Below are 21,399 nucleotides of genomic sequence, written 5' to 3' on the forward strand. Positions count from 1 at the left end.
CATACTTACCGCTAAGTCTCGACTCAGAATCTTACCCTCATATTATTATTAACGATTTATGGTGCTCTACTTACTAGTACTAAAAGTAGTAAATACAAAAATGTGCATCCGACATTCAGAATTAAATCTATGTTCCTTGAAACAAATGTACTTAGCAAGTAGCACCGCGCAGTAAGATTAGCATTATATTTTTTGCGATTTCGTATATTCCCATAGCTTGTATGAAATGTTCTTTTATTTAAATTGGAAGCTTTAGTGTTGTAATAATTTGCATGATATGCAAAAAAAATTGCCTTAGATAAAATGTATTAGTGACAATACAATTTCCGAACCTAATCAATTTTTTAAATATCTCTGTTGATTCTTCTAATGCATAAGTTATCAAATCTGAAAATATATTTAATTCCTTTAAGTAATACGAAATATAATGATAAAGGACGCTTTACAAAAATTACCTGAAAATAAACAAAAAATATATATGTGTATTTAGAGCGAATCGATCAATTTTATGTATGTTTGGTATTATCGACTGGTCCACTATCTGGATAAATCGAGCTACTGAGGTCATCGGAATCCCTCCCTCGAAAGTTCAAACAGCCGGTCGCAGAATGCTGTAAGACACCGGCGCGTGCGCACGTGACGCGACCGCGAGTGACTAAAGTGATTGTACAGTGTTTCCCTGTGGATTTGCAATTAATAGGTAATTATTTGATAATAAAGTTTTATATCAAATATTAGTAACACATCGTAATTAATTCAACTTCAGATGTAGTGATCGGGAATTAAATCAAAATGTTAATGGATTGCTGAAAGCTATCCTTGCGATTCCTTTGTGTTTATTCTTAGAATGACTAAAGTTCGAATCCCGCGAAAGAGTTATTTGTTAGAGACGTAAATAAATAAGAGGCGATGGTAAGAGCTTTTAGGTTGAATATTATATTGAACACTTAACCCAAATCCTAATAAACTCGATCATAATGCGAAGATCGTCATTATTAAATAAAAAAACCGATAAATAAATATTAATCTTATGAATAAATAGTTTGTGGCTTATTATTGTCTTACAAATATATTTTTTATCAATTAACACAAAAAAAAACAATACACGCGCGTAATGCTGGGAAAATGAATAAGTTTTGTAACAGATTTCCCATTCATTTTCCTTCATAAATAAATTCACATTGGTAATTTTATTGCATAATTTAGATTTTTCCGACAATGATTTTCCCGTTTTACTATCTCATAATACTTTCTCAGTATTTTCCGTTTAATTTACAGCTTCATATAAGCTTTTACAACCGCAACTTATTTATGTGCCTACTATGTCATAGTCAAGGAAGTTTGTGTGTTAACAATAAATATTTTTATATTTTCCAGATTGTCCAATGGCGACACCGCAGTTCACTTGTTTGTTCGTCATGTTCACATTAGGTAAGTTTACCTAAGATAGCAACGTTTATCGGCGTTAATTGGTATTTTGTTGAAATCGTGTTTGTTAATATTATAAACAAATACATTATAACTGAAACATACATTCAACGTCTTAGAGTGGACTTGAAGTTATTTCGAGCTTATCCATAATATTTTTAACATAAAAAATAACTACATTTTCATGTATGTGTGAATGTGTGTGCCCGTTTTTGATGTCCTTTTCATTGTCTACATATGTTTAAATTGCTTTGTTTTTTCTAATAATTTATGTCTAACTTCTAAGTACAGTATAACAGTACGTATTATGTAGTTATCCATCTATTGCGTTCACCTTATTTAATTTTAAAAAAATCTTACAGTAGTTGCCTGGAAGAGATCGCTGGAAAGCGATAAGGCAGCCAGTTGCCCTTGTATTGTATTTCTTGCAAGGAAGTGTAAATAAATAAGTTTAGTCGATCTCTCTATATATCACAAGTGGTAGTGTTATATACCAAAATCTATCTCAAAAATCTATCTGATTCCTATATTATCATTTTAAAAAACATCTAAAAATGATTCGTCATAAACCAGTTATTCTTGTTATTTCCCGAATGCAGGAAAATCTGAACCTACGGAAAACGCATATTTTAACAAAAAAATAATGATTCACATCAGGTAATTAGGCACTTGGGTTATTATGAAGTGGTTCACAGAAATCGGGTTGTCATTAAAATGTAATTAAATCACGATGATCGTGATGAATGGTAAGTGCGGTAAGTTCTTTGTGAATCAATGACGCAAATATATAACATTATGTGAATACAAATTTATGAAAACTGGAAAATAAAACTTAAACGGATATAAACGCGGTTAAATTCTGTTTTTGTTTTGCTAATAGATGGCGTTATTATGGCAAGGTTTTAATAGATAATATCAATATCAATCTATTAGGTGATGATAGATGTGGCAACCGCTGATTACTGAAAAACATTTAAATCGTCGACTTATTTAAATATAAGTTTAAAAGTTTCGCGTTCATATCAGTCATAGAAGTTTTGTTTGAATTTGTTGTTCTTGCATAGTTCCGTTTACCAACTTAAAATTGTATATTTTTACGACCTTTTGTCAAGTAGGCATGATTTCCTTATACCTACTTATTTTAATTGACCGTTATGAATATACCACAACACTTATTAAATCATTTTACTAAATTAGAAGTTTTTTAGCAAATATAATAAATAATAATAACCACTAATATATAAATAAATAATAATAATAAACTTAGTAGAACTTAGATTTATTATGTAGCTTTAACATACAGTCTCCAAACCCCTGACCACACAGCCACGCACACGATTGGGGCGATTTTTCACTCAAAGTTTTAACAGAAAAAACCTAAAGTCACGTCCATAAATAGCTCTTTACAGATTACATAATACCATAAATTCGTATTTATGTCTGTCGTATTTGTATTAGCATAATGATTCACTGTCAGTGAATGAATATTATACTCATTTAGCGCTTACCCGAGCGTGACCTTTCGGGGTTTTGTAAACGTGACTAAGATAGAGATAGAGATTTACAATGTACAGATACATGTAAATAAATAGCCTCAGTAAAATTGCATAATGTGGTTGATACTGATCGCTTGGAGGCTCACTTACCGGGTTCTACTAAACTACGAATCCTCATTCTCACATATCGCCTTTAATACTTTAGAATCCACGAAGCCCAATTAACAAGAAAATTTCAAACTGAAAGTTTAGATGTTTTAAATAATGAAATATCTTTTAACAGATTCTTCATAAAAATAAGTAGGTAACTTTTTTTCTGACCCCAAGTTTGACGCAAAGATTGCTTACCACCAAATGTTAGTTTTTAGTCCTTTAAAAACTGGTACATTTATCTAATTAACAAACATGTTAACCTCAATATATTCGAGTTTTTACTAAGACGACTTTGTTGTCACTTAAACGTTATAATAAAAATTAATCAATAAATTTATGTTAAAGTGAATCTATCTAACTTTAGGTTCCAAACTTTGTGGTAGTTAGAATAATAATATACACGGAATACGGAGATATTTAAACAGAACATCTACACCAAGGCTCTCTTTAATAAGTTATTCGTGACCGGCATGTCTTCGAGGCTTTCGATCTTTTACAACTTATGTTAACAACATAATAACTATTGCATTATTTCCATGAGTATATATGAATAATACGCAGAAGTTGAATTGGTACAAACTCCAGAAACCCACCAAAAACACATTTATTGCTTTCTGTACTAAACAAATAATAATAGTTTCTCTGGGACTCTTACGAAATCCCTTAGACATGTGCAGGCTGAACAAGTACCTACTAAGCTTAGTTGACCAAAGGCAAGGTCTAACTAATGTGTTTAATCTGGCATGAAACCTGCCTTCTAGAAAGAGAGGCGGCACAAATGTCGACGCTATGTAGTCATTTTCATACATTTTACTTTTAGTCAGTGTAACTTTATTTTGCTTTCCCGCGCGAAATCTTTTACGTGATAACAAAAGAATATAAATTACAATCAATTACATATTACTATTGCTTATGTCACTTAAGGATAAGGTTTCCCGCGAGAGCATTAAAATTGGTTTTATTGTTAAAAAAGACAAAAAAATAATAAAATAGCGCGGCAGACTTTTTGCAAGTATGTCTAAGAGATGGAATGGATACACAGGTCACACCTGACGCAAAGAATTTGCGTCTAGCATATGGTATTGAATAAGATTCAGAGTCGAATTAGCGCTAACTACAACTCTTTTGTGTCAAAAACGTACTGGAACTTTTACTTAAGAGAGTCATAATAGGACCAGTATCAGGGTAAGCCTGCTAGTCTTTAAAGATGTATAAAAAGATTCCTTAAACATAACATCAGCGTAATTTTTTGCCGAAATCACTTTCATTTATGATTTATTTTGTCATAGCATAACGGATACGCTTTCTCTTTTATAAAATTATATCTCGTTGTTAGCCGAGACAATTGGCAGCAAAATATTAGTTTAATAATAAAATCTCCAATATATCTCCAATCGATGAACACTCCTTCCAAATGGCTCGATTTTACATATGTTATGTATGTCGGCAAGAGGAACAACAAAGTATGTAGAGCAAAAACCTACTAAACTGGTGCCAACGTACCAAACGAAAAAGAGGGAGACGACTTAGAAGATGGTTAGACCAAATTAAAGAAACAGCTGGTGGAAGTGAGTGGCATAGTGAATAGAGGAATGGCGGGATTCGGAAGAGGCCTTTGCCAAAAAAGAGCACACAGATACCTAAAGAAAATTGAAATAGAAACGGGTTTAAATGTAAAATATCTGAATTATTATTATACATATATGTTCGGAGAACAGTTTGATTGTTAGTCATATCCCGAATATTTTTTGTATTTTTTTACTAAGCGTCACGCTTTGACCGAATTAACTCAGTTAAAACCGCGGGGCATGTTGAAACAGCCAGTAAAATTTATAAATATTTAAAATAAATTATTTAAATGTTAACTATCCTATTTGTTATAGGCCAACAGGTATGTCTTTACTGATTCGACCTGTGGTTTCAGTATAAAAGATAAATGGGTTCTCTGCTCTTCTTATGTATAAAAAGTCTGTATGACCTCTGGACCTCACACAGTGGTAAAGTTATTTTTAGATTTAGATCATTAACAGCTTTCTCTTGTATCGCAAAATTATCCATCAATTCATGCATAAACCATGCTTAGTAACTTTAGATTCGAAAAGTTGACCGAACAAGAAATCTTACCACTTTCAATGGCGATTATTTTATGTAGGGTTGTCAACTAACGAAAAAAGAGTAATATTTTTTTTTATAATTGAAGATTTTTTATACTAAGATGAAAGTAGAATAACTGAAGTAATTAATATAAACCTTAACATATTAGTAACACATATCTTTATTAGATTTTTTTTAATGTAATTGTAGGCAAACGGGCAGGAGGCTCACCTAATGTTAAGTGATACCGCCGCCCACTCACATTGCCAGAAGGCTCGCAAGTGCGTTGCCAGCCTTTCCGGAATTGGTACGCTCTGTTCTTGAAAGACCCTAAGTCCAATTGGTTCGGAAATACTTCGGTAGGCAACTGGATCCACATAGCGCTGAAGCGCGGAAAAAACTGCCTTAAAAACGCTCAGTAGTGGAACGACAGACGTCGAGGTGATACGGATTGTATTTTTATATCTATATTATTGTAATTACGCCACTTTAATTGGTTTCAACTTAAATCACTACTATAAAGAGAAGGTCTGGTTCAAATCTCGGCAAATATGTATTTCGGGCTGGTAGACCCCTTCAGATAGAAAGAAACTATACAAAAAAGAGCAGTAAGCTCTAAAAGGCCGGTAACTCGTCCATTATTATTACGCAGTCTCCTTTGCCCCCGTATTTTATAAATAATAGGAAACGCTGCGGTGTTGTAGTACTTACATCGTAACTAAACGTGGCACCCCTATCTTATGTATAAATGCCGGCTTCTATATACAAACTGCATAAAACTGGTTTTGCGTCACCTCAGTGATTTTGTGCGTACCCAAGAGGCAGGAACTTTCCACATTGCAGCGAGGAACTTTTCTTTTTAATTAAACACAGTCACGATGTTCAAATGATTAGAACCGGAATTCTAATTATAACGAAACCTTTTTATACAATGTATTACTAATTATTTTTTTTGTAGTTAAGAATGGTCATTGTAATTAGTTTTGCAACTTTCAAATTTAAATAAAGAACAATAAGTTCCAATGTTAAGAAAAGGTGGACGTCATGTTCAGGTTCCTACAAGGAAATCTAGTCAGGGAATCCTATTGTGCGGGCTAGAGCTTTTTTTTAAATTAATCATCCTTTTTTAATATGGGAAAAATTTTTTTTTGCTTTCTTTCATTTAAAAAAAATTTTCAGCACTTAAAAATTGTTACTTCCGAAATGAATTAAAAAATTGAAGAGTTGCAATTATATTCACAGCTCATCTGCTGTACATGGAAAGTAGCTACCAGCTCTAGCGTTTGTACTGTCTTTCACCAGCTAAGAAAAAAAAGAACTTTTTCCTTACATTATGTAAATCTTACATTATCACGAATCAGTCATGTTCTGTAGGGACTAAAGATACAATATGAATAATTTTACATGCACGAGTGTTGTTTTAATCGGATTAATTCGTTTATTTTTAACAACGTCTGGTGTCATTGACAGTGTTGCTGCAAAACATTATTAAAATGTTTATACGGATTTTAATTGGGAATGTAAACTAAAATGTCCAGCACTAGGATGAGATAAGGTCACAGATTGATTCATCATTCAAGGGTCCATCACATATATCCAGGCGTAGTAGACGTATTTCTGAGTCATATTCTTTTTCGTGTTATTAAGCTTATTAAGCTTTAAACTCCAAATACTTGTTTAGGATTCGTAACAAAAGCCTCTATGATAAACCAAATGCTAGCCGATTTTCATATTGCTAGGTCTCTAGTGATTTCGTCCCAGTCGTAGTTTTGATCCCCGGCTGTACGCCAATAGACTTCTATGTGCACATTCGCTCGCATGATGAAGGCATGATCTGGCATGCCTCTTTTTAGATCTAAACCCGAAAAGTCGACAGCGTGTCATGTATGTAGCTGATCACCGACTTGTCTATTAAGATAAAATAATAAATGACCACGAAACAGATACAGATATCTGAAGCCTACCTAAAAAGTTTGTAGCCCAATTGGGTTTTTGGGTTTCTAAGAGTTACTCAATCCCCAAAGAATTTATTTAATCTAACTCATGAAAAGTTCATGTCAACGAAATAAACGCAGCTCCTAGATTAAAAAATTATAATATATCTAAAAACACGCAACTCTTGGAGATCTTTGCTCAATTAGCTAACAACTGATTTCAGGAAGTATAGGGCAATAATCCTTTACCTTCTGATTAAATCTGTGGAGATTTTTTTTTTAAACTTAACACAGCTCAAGTAAATATTATAACTTAATGAACGACTCTTATACAATGATCCTAACTTAAATTGAAATTATTCGTGACTGTACATCGCCTATTATCCCTTAGGATTGCATTTCTTTGGCCACGGGAACGAAAGTCGTAAAAGGTTATGGCACGTGATAGAATTTCACTGTGTTGCCATATATAGCTATAACATTTGCCAAGCTGACAAACAATACAATACGAGAAAAACATTACTATTCACATTTCTTCAAGTATAAAACTGTCCCCGCGATTTGTGAGCTTTGCAGTTTTTCGGTAAAAGTGTATTTTATTTTGTGCACAACTTTTGTTAAATAGCTGTCCCCGCGAACTATTTTTTTTTAAACTAGTTTTTAGGTTTTTCTGTGCAATTTTTTAAATTTTTCTCTCCATATACCTTCCTGAGAGTTCAAGGAATAAATAAATAAAAATGCTCTAATAGTCCAAACGTCTTCGAGTTTTGCGCTTAGATTCATTTTTATTTATATACTAGCTGGCCTGGCGAACATCGTACCGCCTAACAGTCGATTCTTTATTTTTTTTAAATACTTATTCTGCTATTCGGGACACCGGTCTTGCTAAGATAAAAAAAAGAAAGTTGATAAGACAACAAATACATTATGTCAAAAAGTAAAAATTTACCTTCCGGAACCCCTCCACTAACACTTGAACTTTATGATATGGTATTAAAGTTCAAATTGACTTTTAAGTATTATTACTAATATTATGTATGGGAATATAGAAAAGTGTTGTTTTTTGACTTTTTCACTCAATTTTATTAATTTTTCTCTCCGTAAGAACCATCCTCGTACTTCAAAGAATATTATAAAAAAAGAATCAGACAAATCGGTCAAGTATTCATGTTATGTCGTGACAACTGAAAACGGGTTTCATTTTTATATATATAGATTAGAGGGAATAACCGATGGCACAATCGGCTTTAAAAGTATCAATCAAGTATATTCTTGGACATATATATATATATATATATATTTATTACTATGGTGTGTCACTCCAGACCCCTCAGTAGGTTTTGTGCCTGAATTGCGTTTGAAACAATAAATGAAATAAAAAATTATTTCAACCGGCCAAATGCCAGAGTTAAAAGAATAAATCAAATCATACCACGATTTGACGTGGGTAAAAATAACTCGCATATCCACACAGCCGAAAGAAAAAATAAACATAATGGTGACTAATGAATCTCATACTGCTTTATAAAGAGGCTTGAAAAGATGTAATCACATGTTCTGACGATGGTCGATTCAGTTTTTGCTCCGACGCAATGTTGTATTGTATTCATATGTATCGGAATCTTCAATAGGTTTTTGCAAAATACATTCGAAAAGTTGTGGAAATACATTGGTGTTCATTTGAATAATTACGAACTTTGTATGAATGATGTATCTTGGTCTCAGACAATGCCGATTCGTCGATAATTCTCTACATATACAAGTTCAGGTACTCTACGCACTTTACGTGTCAGACATAGGTACCTCTTCGAATTTTGGGTCTTAAAGGGTAAGATTCAGACATGAGTATATACCGGTTTCTTAACGATGTTTTCCTTGAGTATGTGTTAACTTTATTTATAACGCAATAAAATATATTTTTTATTTCGGATTGAAATAAAGCTTTTTGTTCCATTTTAGTGAGGTTTAACTGATTTAATCAAGGAAAAATATATATTTAATTTAAAGTTTCGCTAATTCCAGTAACTGTGATAGAAAAAAGAATTGAAAAACACACGTTCCTGTGTCTATTTCACTGATTTTATGTACACAAGTCGATCATTATCTTTCCTAGTGTTCCAAAGTATAATAACCAAGACTTCTGCGCAAAACGACTTTAATAATCTGATGCGCGATGTTTTTAATAGTTAATCAGAAACCCTTTTCTAATTTAATTTGATAGACGTGAAGGTCGAAAACGTTGATTAGACATATATACAGGGTGGCCAAAAAGTCGTGGATCAAACGCAAATATGGGATAGATGAGGTCATCAGCGGCAAAAAATTGTTCTACGGGAGGTCTCTAAGGTCAACCCCTGCAGAGTTATGATTTATTTTGCGTTTTATAAGAAAATTGACTTTTTTTTACTAATTCTTATTAAAATTCGATAAAATCTACATCCTGTATCTTTTTCATAATATCCACTAGATTGGTACTGATGAGTTCTTGCTTAACACATACTATTTATAGTTGTTTATTGAGTGTATTGAAGATAATATTAAGTTATACGATATAATTTTTTTTTCAAATTAAAACTTTTCGTTTACTTCGGACCCCACTGTGAAAAAAAATTACTCTACCGAAAAGTGACCCTGTATTACAAGTTTTGGCGCATTTAATATGGATTCTGAAAAGGTATTACACATGGCCATGAGTCGCTCTAATATCTTTCTAGGACGAAAAAACAACAACGATTCGGACTAATGATAGATTATTTACCTACATGGGACCAGTACTGTGTGAATCGGACTAGATTCAAAAAATTGGACAGATGGCTGGAGGGTTACGTAGGAATTTGATTAGACGGTGTAGTTTAAGTATTATGGTCAGAGTCAGGAATTTTGAGCATATTTTATTGTAAAATATTTTGTTTCCTACAAACAACCATTGAGAAATAATTGTTTTAATACAATTATTATTTCACAATCGTTGTTTGTAATTCTTCCTAGAAAGATATTAGAGCGACTCATGGCCACGTGTAATACCTTTTCAGAATCCCTATTAAATGCGCCAAAACTTGTAGTACAGGGACACTTTTCGGTGGAGTAATTTTTTTTCACAGTGGGGTCCAAAGTAAAGAAAAATTTATGATTTGAAAAAATGTTATATCGTATCACTTAATATTATCTTGAATACACTCAATAAACAACTATAAATAGTATGTCTAACGCAAGAACTCATCAGTACCAATCTAGTGGATATTATGAGAAAGATACAGGATGTAGATATTTTTGAATTTTAAGAAGAATAAGTAAAAAAAAGTCAATTTTCATATAAAACCAAAATAAATCATAACTTTGCAGGGGTTGACCTTAGAGACCTCCCGTAGAACAATTTTTTGCCGCTGATGACCTCATCTATCCCCTATTTGCGTTTGATCCACGACTTTTTGGCCACCCTGTATAATACGAGTACAACATTATTACTTCGTTATTGTATGTCTTCGTAGTTGTTATGTTATTAGAAAACAGCCATCGGATGAAAATTATTTATTACCTATATAAAGTATAAAGTTGCTCGTAAAAAATAACATTTTTTTTCATGTTTTGCTACCTGATTAACCGGTATCGATTTTATGTAACAATAAACAGTTTTAGCCAAAGTTATACGACGATCAGTGGCGTAACAATTAGGTGGCAGGGCTGGCAAAATGCCACGGGCCCCCGACCCAAGAGGGCCCAAGAGATATTATGTTCTATGGATGAATGTGAGGTCTCCAATACGCATTGGGCTAACGTGGGGACTACAGACCATTCCCTCTCGCCTAAGAGAGGAGGCATATGGCCATTAGTGGGACATATACAACGTGTAATTGAGTACGCTGAAAATCTCGAAGTTTATTAAAATTAAACAGCACGGCACTGACGACGATATATACATTAATCTTCTTGTATGAGGATGCACGCTAAAGAAACTCGTGCTATACATTATACATAGACAGACACAAGCATTTACGACCCTTCCTGCTTTGTAATTAAAGCTGTTCGATGTGTTCAAAGATAATCTGAATCAATATGTGGAAACGAATGCAGCCTTGTTTCCGGTACAAGCAGGTGCAGAAACTATGGTTTATTAAACGTGTTTTATGTGAACTCTGATTTCTTACTACATATATAATAAGGCGTTTTTGTAATCAATCTGCGCCGTCTGGTGCTTTTAAAAAAAAATTGAGACAGCTACATATTCTAGTTCGTTAGTAAAGTCAAAATATCTTCTTGAGCGTTGTTAAATGTGTCAACGTCATACAGAAAATCTGGTTTGACAGGTATATATATGTAGTATAGTACTCAAATTACGTCATAAAATCTTGCAATATTAGTCTAGCAACTTTTTTGTTTCTCATAAATCACCGGATAAGCTTAATAAGTTTAATTATGTAAACGGTTTTATATACTTGTTTATTACATGAAATAAAATCTAGGTCAAACATGTTATAAACATCATGCTATGATTGCATTGACGCGGATGAAGTCGCAGGGTATCTTTTGTTTGCTTCTTTAAATCTTGTAAAAAAATTATGGACGGTTCGAAAATAGATTATTATGTACTTTTATAATAAAGTTACATCTATCTTAATTATAGGACGGTAACAGATTGTTATTAACTGACTTCTATCTGTATAAAAAGCTAAGAGCTTCCAAGAACATCTCGGTAATATCATTCTCAACTATACTTCCGGGTAACGATTTATTAACAAGTGTTTTCCGTATGAGTCAGCTTCCGTAGATCTGTGAAAAGCATACTTGTAATAACTAACGGAATCTTTTTTTACTACAAACAAAAGATTTCTATGAATGAAGAAATTAAAAAAGGTAGAAGCTGCAAAGTTAACAATATAGTTGATTTGTGAATCTGTCCCATTATTATAAATTGTTTTTTTGTATGTTTGTGTAAACGCAAAGTTGCCGATTTGATTTTAATACTCCCTGATTAATACAAAAAAGCGAGTGTTAAACGCACACATAATCAATTTGTGCACAGCCGTTCAGGGCTGAGAGGCGCCATCTAAAGGCATTGGGCCAAAGTGCTCGTTCGGGGTAACATAGACTAAATTTATTACAAATTAAAAAAAAAACAGCTAGGTACATGACGTTATTTTAATAAAAAGTAAAAGTTATAAATGAGAATAAACGGGTAGTGAACAAAGCAAGACTAATAAAAACATAATAATAATATTAAATTGGGGAATTGAGAAACGAAACAGAGGAAGACTGAAGACGAGATGGGCGGACATTACCTACTAAAACGGCTGGCGCGAGCTGGATGCAACACACCTAAGACCGAGTTACCTGGAGATGCTTGGCCTTGGAGGAAACCTTCACATGCGGAACGGTCCTTGCAAATAATAAAAAAAATAGTGTAATTTATTTTCTTAAAAATATGTAATAGGATTAAGTTTATATATAAAAGTAATAAATAACTATCGCAGTTACGTCCCTCGTATGTAAATTGTACATGCATTAAGGTAACTAATTGATGTAAATATCTTTACTAAGAACCTGTTTAGTATGCAGTACTCTAAGCAAGAAAATTTAAAAGTATGAGCTTTCTCCAACCGCAAATTTACATATACTTACCGAAAAAATGTTGTAAGCAACGTATTTTACAAATAGAATGTTTGAAATTATTAACGTTTTAAGTATGTTACTAAATCTGTACGTACGTACGTAAATTAATCAATAAAGCTTTTTATTAACTTGACGATTATTTAAAGGATTCTAATCATTAGGATTGATTTTCTCCAGTTCAAACAATTTGTATGACTCAAAACTTGGCGATTAAAAAGAGTGGCGGAGAGTTTCTTGTACGTCTTCTTGCCCGCTCTATGCCCTTGACTTGTAGTACTCTAGTAAATGAAATTTAGAATTAATTCAACAGATTTTCTGTTGGCGTTCATAAGTGTAGTGTACCTATATGAATAAAGTTATATTGAGTCTGAGTATTTATATCCAAACGGCTGAAAATAATATCAATGAAATATCATCCGTAATGGCAGTCGTACCGGCTAGTATATGAGCATCTCTCAATTTTGAAGACTTTTTTGTGTGATCTGTGGCCTTATTACATGCACGACACAATGCCTCGAAATAAGACTGTCCTATGGGATGCCCCAATGTGCGGTTACAAGACTTCCTACAATGCGTCATTAATAGAACTTTAATGAAAATGTATCTAATGAATGTGTCCGTAACTTCTAAGTTCAAGTCTCATACCTATTTAGGTGCATGTCGTGTCCTAAGTAAGGAATACTCTAAGGGCCACAGTACGTGCTGCGAGGCCATTATTATAATCAGTCCATAACGATATAAGGACATTAGGTACATATTGGTAATACATATTAGTATATGACAAAGTTATAAATTACGCCGTAGGAAAAATTTTAAAAACATCCGATGTGTTTTTTTGCATTTATTAAAAAATTAAAAATAGTAAATTATTCTATAGTATATCGATCATTTGATTGTTTAAATAATGTATCGTAGAACTTAGTTAATAAAGTAAAAACAAATAAAATTGTAGCTAATCATTACATAATGAAGACCCCTTTGTGAATTCTCGTACATCACATATAACTGCTTAGGTTCATTGCGGGACTTGCCAATAACTTTTCTATAAAAAAATTCAAAGAAAAAAAATGTCACACATTATGTGTTCAAGCGCTAATTTGGTACGAATCGGAATATGTCAATCTTGCGCGCAAAATGCGCAAATCCATGATGAATGACACACTATAAATCAGTCCATTTACTTTCACTCCTTTATGAGGTTACAGTGTCTAGAGGTTTAGTGACTCACGAGATCACGAGGTGTTAATCGTAAATATTTTAAGAAACTTGTACCCGATTTCATAAACCGTTAAAGACACAACTCCTGCTGACACTCTTTAGTCGGCTGTCACTAAAAAGTTTTCAATATTTACTTTAGGCCAGGCTAAGTGGTACTACTACTTGTCGTAATCTATTTAGAATAAAGATAACGGTGCATATGATAGGTCAAAAGCTTATGTAATAAACCAGTTGCGAAAGCCATTTGATGTTCGGGAATTAGATATATTAACACTTATCTGGTCGGGTGTTGAATGTGTATTTTATGATAGGTGTAAAACGTATTTGAGAATGGACCCAACTTGTAATATTTAAGCTTGAATGTAAGTGATACCAGCCCATAAACGCCCACGAGAAACTGTGCTTTCATTTGTTTCGAAATAGGTTACATAAATCGACATTTTGTTATTTAAATTTTATTTTCATTCTTATTGAAAAATTCTTGCTTTTATGTTGTAATATTACGAAGAAATTTCGTTAACCGAGTCACTTTAGGTATGGTAATAAACGATATTAAATAAAAAATTGTTATGGCTTGTCTGGAGGTTTTAAATTAAGTCCATTATATTTGAATAGATTTATTAACATAATGGCTATTAGTGTAAACTGTAAACGAAATTAAGTTAACACAATTTTACGCGAAGGACTTCAAAATAAGGTGAAATAAGTACGATGTGGACTTCGGCTATCTTTTAGAATCTAAAATTTTAATTTCCACAAACTCAAGATCTATACTTTTTCCAGTTGTTAAGACGTGTGATAGTCACATCTCCGCGCAAGACATTCCACCAAATCTCATGAAGGAAGTAGAGGATAACAGTCGTTACAAGACATTGGAAGCAAACGCCACATTGTTAAAACTTCTTGTGGATAATAAAGATGGTGTGAGCAAGTACGTATTTTATATTATCTTTGACAATGTAATTAAAGGTGCCCAGACTGTCTCAATAATTTGAGTGAAATAGATATAGTGCGAACTCTAATAACCATTCCCCCATATACGACAATCATGGACATTTTTATTGATATTTTCTTTATTCAAGTAGCTGATCAGCCCATTAGGTACCCAGCACACGCTACAAATGTTTTGGTCTAAAACATCACGGTTTCTTTTGCATTGAGTGAATTTTGCACTGCCGGGCTTCGAACTCACGACTGAAAGTTCTCATGGTTACCAGGGTCTCATTTAAGGCGATTTTTTTGTAAGCTTTGTAAACGACGGAAAATTAATGTCACAATATAAATAAGTTTAATAATTTAATATTTTTTTAGATCAGAAGTATTCGACATGTTGCATTCGAGAGATGAAGTTGCGGAACATATCGACCTCCCTACCTTTCCAGAAGATGCTGAAGAGGGCCGCGTTGATGTTCCTATCATACCTGACTCACAGGCCGAGTTCTTACAAGGTAAGATATTTAAATATTATATGTTGTTCACATTAGTCACGGTTGCGTTAAACACTTAATGAGTTCTGTAAACTTACATTACCCACTGACTCATTTTAACACGAGTAATCGTAATTGTTATCGTCCGTTTACCTACACGCGACTTCATGAGTACATAATATTATACGTACAATTTACTACATTGTCTTTTTGTGCCACGCCTATTATGAGTACACTTTTTTGTTGCATAGTAATAATAATATTCATATAATTACTTGTCTAAGATGAGTGTATCGTTAAGCGAACGATTTTCAACTCTAAGGTCCTGCTCAAATCCCGGCTGCACGCGAATGGGGTTTTCTTTTGTTGACCCTAAAATTCGTGACAAGCACAGATTATTGATCACTTCGTTAATAGACTGTAAAGAACATAATCAAATAAACAGACTTAGAAATCTGAGGTGAGTTTGCGAGTTATGGGGGGAAAACAAATTTAATTTGCATTTTCTAATGGCCTCAAACCATATCATAAAACCTGATAAGAGCCAAGAGGCTGATTGCATATAGGTAAAAAAAGATAAATCTGAAGTCAAGACTAAATGTTTGTTTTACCTACCACTGTATTATTATTTTGCCGAAGATTGGGGAGAGTGGAGGAAGTTGTTCGGCGCCACTAACGCGACCTTCAGAAATGAAGAGCACGAATGAATATTATAATTTACCTCTTGATGTATTATGGTAAAAAAAAAACAAAATTTATGTTAGTTCTCGCGCGCTCAGTTATATCAAAAATAAAATAGCCTCATTGTGTCTTCTAATAGTTATTTGTTTTGCATCGATCTCTTAAAGAAAATAATTGATATTTCAGCTGGTGAGATAGTTCGTAAGGACTCAGAAGAAATGCAGTACTCAGAGGAGCCGGTTGGAACAGCAGCTGGTATCATGGTACTCGTAACCCTCACCATCGTGTGTCTCGCTTACACCGCTCTTATTGTATGGAGACGGATATACTTGTAAGTATTTTGTGCCTACTATGCATACAATAGACATTTTGTATGTATGACTACTAATGAGGTCTTAATTGTGTAGACAAATTTAAAAAGTTACATATCTCCTTGTTTTGTTTCACACGAATATTTCTTTCATTCAATTGAGTATATGTAGATAACATATACTTAATATATATTTGGACCACATAATTAAGACAAACACATGATACAAACAAATAAATTGACAAATATACAAAAAATATGAAAAGCAGTGCCGTCCCTATAACATGCGGACACGACCAGCTAAATCAAGTAGGTACAAAAAACAATAAAATAAACTATTTGAATCATGAATTGAATTATTGGTACTGTGTCCTAATTCTACGCCGAGGCCAGGGAAACATGAAACACGTCAAAACTGTGCAATGTCATTATGGTAGCAACATAACCTATTAATTGGAGAGTTTCTGCCAACTTTTGTTCGAAGTTGGATGTGAAAACATCCTAGATTATATTTATTTACCAGATTAATAGATGTCACATTTTAATCTAGTAAAACAGTATCTAAAACGGGACGTAAGCATGTTTTTAAATTTCAACAAAAATCTCTTAATATCTTATCTTTATCAGTTATTAGGAAGTCACAAAAGTTGTTATCGCTTATCAAGGAGCTGTATACAAAGATAGGTTCGTTAAAATTAAATGCAATTTGGGTTTAGATCACGAGACTCTTTGGTAAAATTTTGCTAAGTCACAAGAGATATTTTGTTTTATATTCAAGGCAATATAACAATTACTTTTTTACAATTTTATGAATATTTTATTACGTAGAATCGTTATACACTTATAACGTAAATATATAAAAATATCAATTTAAATCACTCGCCATGGTCCAATAAAAGAAATCAAAACAGGAGATAAAATGTTGCATTCCGTGGTGATATTTTCAGTCATATCAAACCATAAATAAGCAAGTATTAAATATCCTCATAACTCACGTTACCGTATAAAAACCCGTAGTTTCTCAGCATGAAGCCAAGTTGTAACTCGATGCTGCGCGCGAGAGCGTAGGAAGCGGTCAAGAGCGACGGAAACGCTCAACGTCCCGTAAACTCGTAATTTCTTCACTTTATTTGGTTAACTGGCTATTTTCCCATCGTCTACACTGTAAATACTTAAACCCATATAGATATTGTCATTCTTGAGTCTGTGTGGGTGAACTGGTCACTCGATGTCATAGTTTGTGCTAAGAAGTTAAGATGCCTTAAGTAATAGTTATTATAATTACACTATTTTTTTATATACTATTTAGACGAAATTAGCGCATATACGTAACATAAATTAGTTATATTTCTGTAAAAGCTTACTGAAACTACTTCATATTCGCAACGTTATTTAATTATTTATTCACACTTCGTTACTTTATTAATACAAAAATAAAAAACATAATACATAAAAGTTATAAAGAGATGCAACGGGCGGCCTTATTGCTAACATGCGATCTCTACCAGGCAACCCTAGTGAGGGAAAAAACTAAAAAAAGAAATAAGAAATATTTGCACGAAGTGCCTAACGAAATCTAATACATACATTTAAACTTATTAATGTAAAATTATTTAAGGACTTAGTAATATCAAGAAATCCCAACTTAAAATCGGAAGTCGGAATCACAATCTATCGTTGCTGGATATTTCTGTAATGTATTCCTTATGTTGGAGTGAATCCCCAGACACGGTAATGTGTCTCATACTAGCTGTATCTGTTCCATTGATGATTTTTATAGGCAAGTGGGTAATCTAGCCTTCTGTATTTTCTTTCGGCAGATAAAGTCCGCCAAGCCCTTTATTACCTAAGCAGAAGCTATTAGTCCAAACAAAGTACGTAACTGCATAAGACTGTTAATTTATGTCTAAAATAATTATCACGTTTCAGGAAGAGAAATGGCCTTAAACATGAGCTATTAAGAAATGAGGAACTCATTGCCGAGACTAGGATAGAGGTATGTTAATGCCGTAAATTGTATAGTTTTATAAGATAAGTAATAGCACTTGAATTGTTGAGAGCAACTTGCATGAAAGACGTTGGCATCGGTATTGCTATTGAAATTTACAGACTACCGGCATTTACCGGTTGTTTCCGAACCAATTCGACTGAGGGTCCTTTTTGAAAAAAAACGTACCAATTCTTAAAAGGCTGGCCACACTCGCAAGCCCTCTGGCATTGAGTGTCCAATGTCCATGGTCGGTATCACTTAGCAACAGGTGAGGTTCCAACCCGTTGGCTTTGCATATTTTTTTTATTTTTATATTGCATACATATTTTTATTTTTTTATAGCTTCCTATAATATTTAGACACCTTGTATAGTTACGGATCTAATGTTAAAACTCTTCTTTTTTATAAATTGACAATATCGTTTGTTAAATTTTAAAATTTAACTACTCAATTTTTTTGTTCTAGTTGTGAAAGAAGAAACCGTTTGATAGAGATCAACGGTAGCTTATCAACGTTATCTTCGAGGAAACTGGGAACCAACTAAAGACTGATTTAAGACATTACTATCATCGTTTGATTTGATAAGAAAAACATGCGTTTTTTTTACAAAAATATTAATACCTATATTAGGAATACCGTCCTCAGTAATATATGTATAAAAATTAGTAAAGTAATCTTTAAATAAGAATGAACTATTTGTATTATTTATTTGTAAAGAACATGGCACTTTACATTAAATTTAGTTCATATACACTAAAGCCCTTCGAATGTAGCTATGTCAAATACTCCCGTTAGGTCAAGACAAGATTGTGACGTGAGGTACGAATTGAAATACGGTGTTGAATAAATCTTATTCTTCAAAGGATCCAAGTAGGAGAACATGCTATATGTATAGAACAAATTTGCATTTTATTTTCAGTTGGCAACCACCTCATTTATACATTTTCTACTTACTGATAGTTATTTACAGTCTCATTAATAAACTATTACATTGAAATACTATTTCAAACAGCAATTAAACGTACTGTTATCACTTTTATGACACTGAGTATAGTCTTGTTACATTCATTTATACTCTGTGAAGGTTTATGAATAAGACATCTAGTATGTTATCTTAATGTTAAGTTAAATATTGGTTTTGTCAAATATTTATATTGAATTCTGTTAATAAATTCTTAAGGACGTGCCATAAAGGACGTATAGTGTGAGAGATTCATTATTTAATAACTTTAAATATGTCTGTGATTTGATTATTTAATATGGAAGTAAATAAAGTGATACAAGTGATAAAAATCTTTATTTAAAAAAAACTGATAACAATGAAATACTGAGGGTTACGTAACGAAATTGGAACACTAATTACAATATTTATTATTTCACAGTTACACTTACATATACTTGTTATAGACAGAATATCAAAACCATAAACTTGAATTAAAAAAATTGTATAATTTTTAAAATAAAAAAAAAAATAATAAAATATAAACCTGATTTTCTAATACAATTCATATAATTAAATGCACAAAATGCATTATTAATAAGAGAACTAAATTATGTTTATGGTTTTGATCAAATCACAATTTTATCACAAATTTGAACTAGGCTATTGATCGGTTAAAAGTGTTGTTTGTTCATTGTTGTTGTTGCTTGTGTCGGACAACTACTGGGCCAACATTATCACAGGTTTCCTTGTTATGGGAACCATGAGCACCATCACAGTATGGCCACTGAAATGGTATAAAATCAAAGATTTTAAAGTTTTTAAACTTCATTCATAAAAAGGCTTTTTAAGAAAATTTTTACTATTTAGTTATAACTGAGAATCAGCAACCCCCAGTGCAGCATCAACCAAATGTAAAAATAGATATGGGGTTGAATAGCTTCATCTTAAACTTAAATTATACACAAATATTTCCTAGTAAAATTTGAGACAAACACAATACTTAAAACTTATAATCTAGGAAGAAGGAAGAAAACACAAGAATATATGCACAAATAAACAAATATTAAAGTATGATAGTTTTTATATTACTTTAGCATTATAATAACTTACATTTTTGCTTTTCCAGCATCTACATAAGGAAGCTTTTTCAGTAATGTCTTCAATATCAATGAAATCAACTACTTTATTCAAATCCTTTCTAATTAGATGGTTGATTTGTCCAGCCTCTCTTGCTTTTTTTACTGTTTGATAGGAAACATAAGAGATTCCACCAATGGCTAATGTTGGTGGCACCAAAGCCAACCAGTCACGGACTGAAAAAAATATATCATATGTGGAGTTGATTTAAAAACAAAACTAAGCATGCATATGCATAAACCAACAATGCTAAAAGAGTACTATTATTCTAAAATAAATTTTAATATAAAAGATATTATAATTTAAACAACCAAAATGTACCAGAACTAGAGAGAATATCTTGAAGAAATATAAGATAAACGATTTTATAATATAATTGCTATCTAAGTATGTCAACAACCTTGACATCTTACCATGGTTATTTCATTCTTGTAATTACGTTTTTTCATAAAACAAGTGGTAAATTGTATGTACCAACTTGAAATTTTTTATAGCCTAAAAATCATTAGGTATTGTTTAATCTCAACATGAGTATACGATATTTTTGCCAATGATCAATATCATACAAAAACAGTAAACTTACAGCTTAGGCGAAACCATCCACCGAAGGAATCCGGGATAGGCAAGCCAGCTAGGTAGTTGGGGATGGTCACTTTCACAACGTTAGAAATAAAATACATTTTATATTAAATTTATTACAGCTTTACCCTATTGAAACTACGAAATACTAATACTTTCTAAGTTAGTAGTGATTACGTTAGTGTTATACAAAAAAATTTGATGGATAAAATTCAAGTGACAATGGATGAATATCTTGACAAATATATTAGTTATCTGTATGGCCAACCAGGCCAGAATAAAATAATTATAGTACAGAATATATATTATTATTATATCTTTAAAAGTCTGAATTAAGTAGTCTTTAATCTTACTCCACATAAACTAACTATTTTATAGTACATTTGGCTAAATCCATTTTTT

General features: G+C 32.5%; 2 protein-coding genes across 2 annotated transcripts; one reads left to right on the forward strand and one right to left on the reverse strand.

Annotated features, from left to right (window-relative positions):
• Positions 1 to 574: 574 nt before the first annotated feature.
• On the forward strand, positions 575 to 19,631 carry LOC125063540. The gene is made up of 7 exons (XM_047670035.1): positions 575 to 700; positions 1,378 to 1,431; positions 14,714 to 14,861; positions 15,242 to 15,378; positions 16,225 to 16,369; positions 18,278 to 18,344; positions 18,804 to 19,631. Exons 2-7 carry the CDS (start codon positions 1,386 to 1,388, stop codon positions 18,807 to 18,809), a joined length of 549 nt encoding a protein of 182 aa, XP_047525991.1. The 5' UTR covers positions 575 to 700; positions 1,378 to 1,385; the 3' UTR covers positions 18,810 to 19,631.
• Positions 19,617 to 21,197, reverse strand: LOC125063541 (CDGSH iron-sulfur domain-containing protein 2 homolog). The gene is made up of 3 exons (XM_047670036.1): positions 21,002 to 21,197; positions 20,392 to 20,594; positions 19,617 to 20,065 (listed from the first exon to the last, which is right to left on the reverse strand). Exons 1-3 carry the CDS (start codon positions 21,096 to 21,098, stop codon positions 19,970 to 19,972), a joined length of 396 nt encoding a protein of 131 aa, XP_047525992.1. The 5' UTR covers positions 21,099 to 21,197; the 3' UTR covers positions 19,617 to 19,969.
• Positions 21,198 to 21,399: the final 202 nt, after the last annotated feature.

Source organism: Pieris napi, chromosome 3 (assembly GCF_905475465.1).
Source record: "Pieris napi chromosome 3, ilPieNapi1.2, whole genome shotgun sequence".
NCBI classification, from domain to species: domain Eukaryota; kingdom Metazoa; phylum Arthropoda; class Insecta; order Lepidoptera; family Pieridae; genus Pieris; species Pieris napi.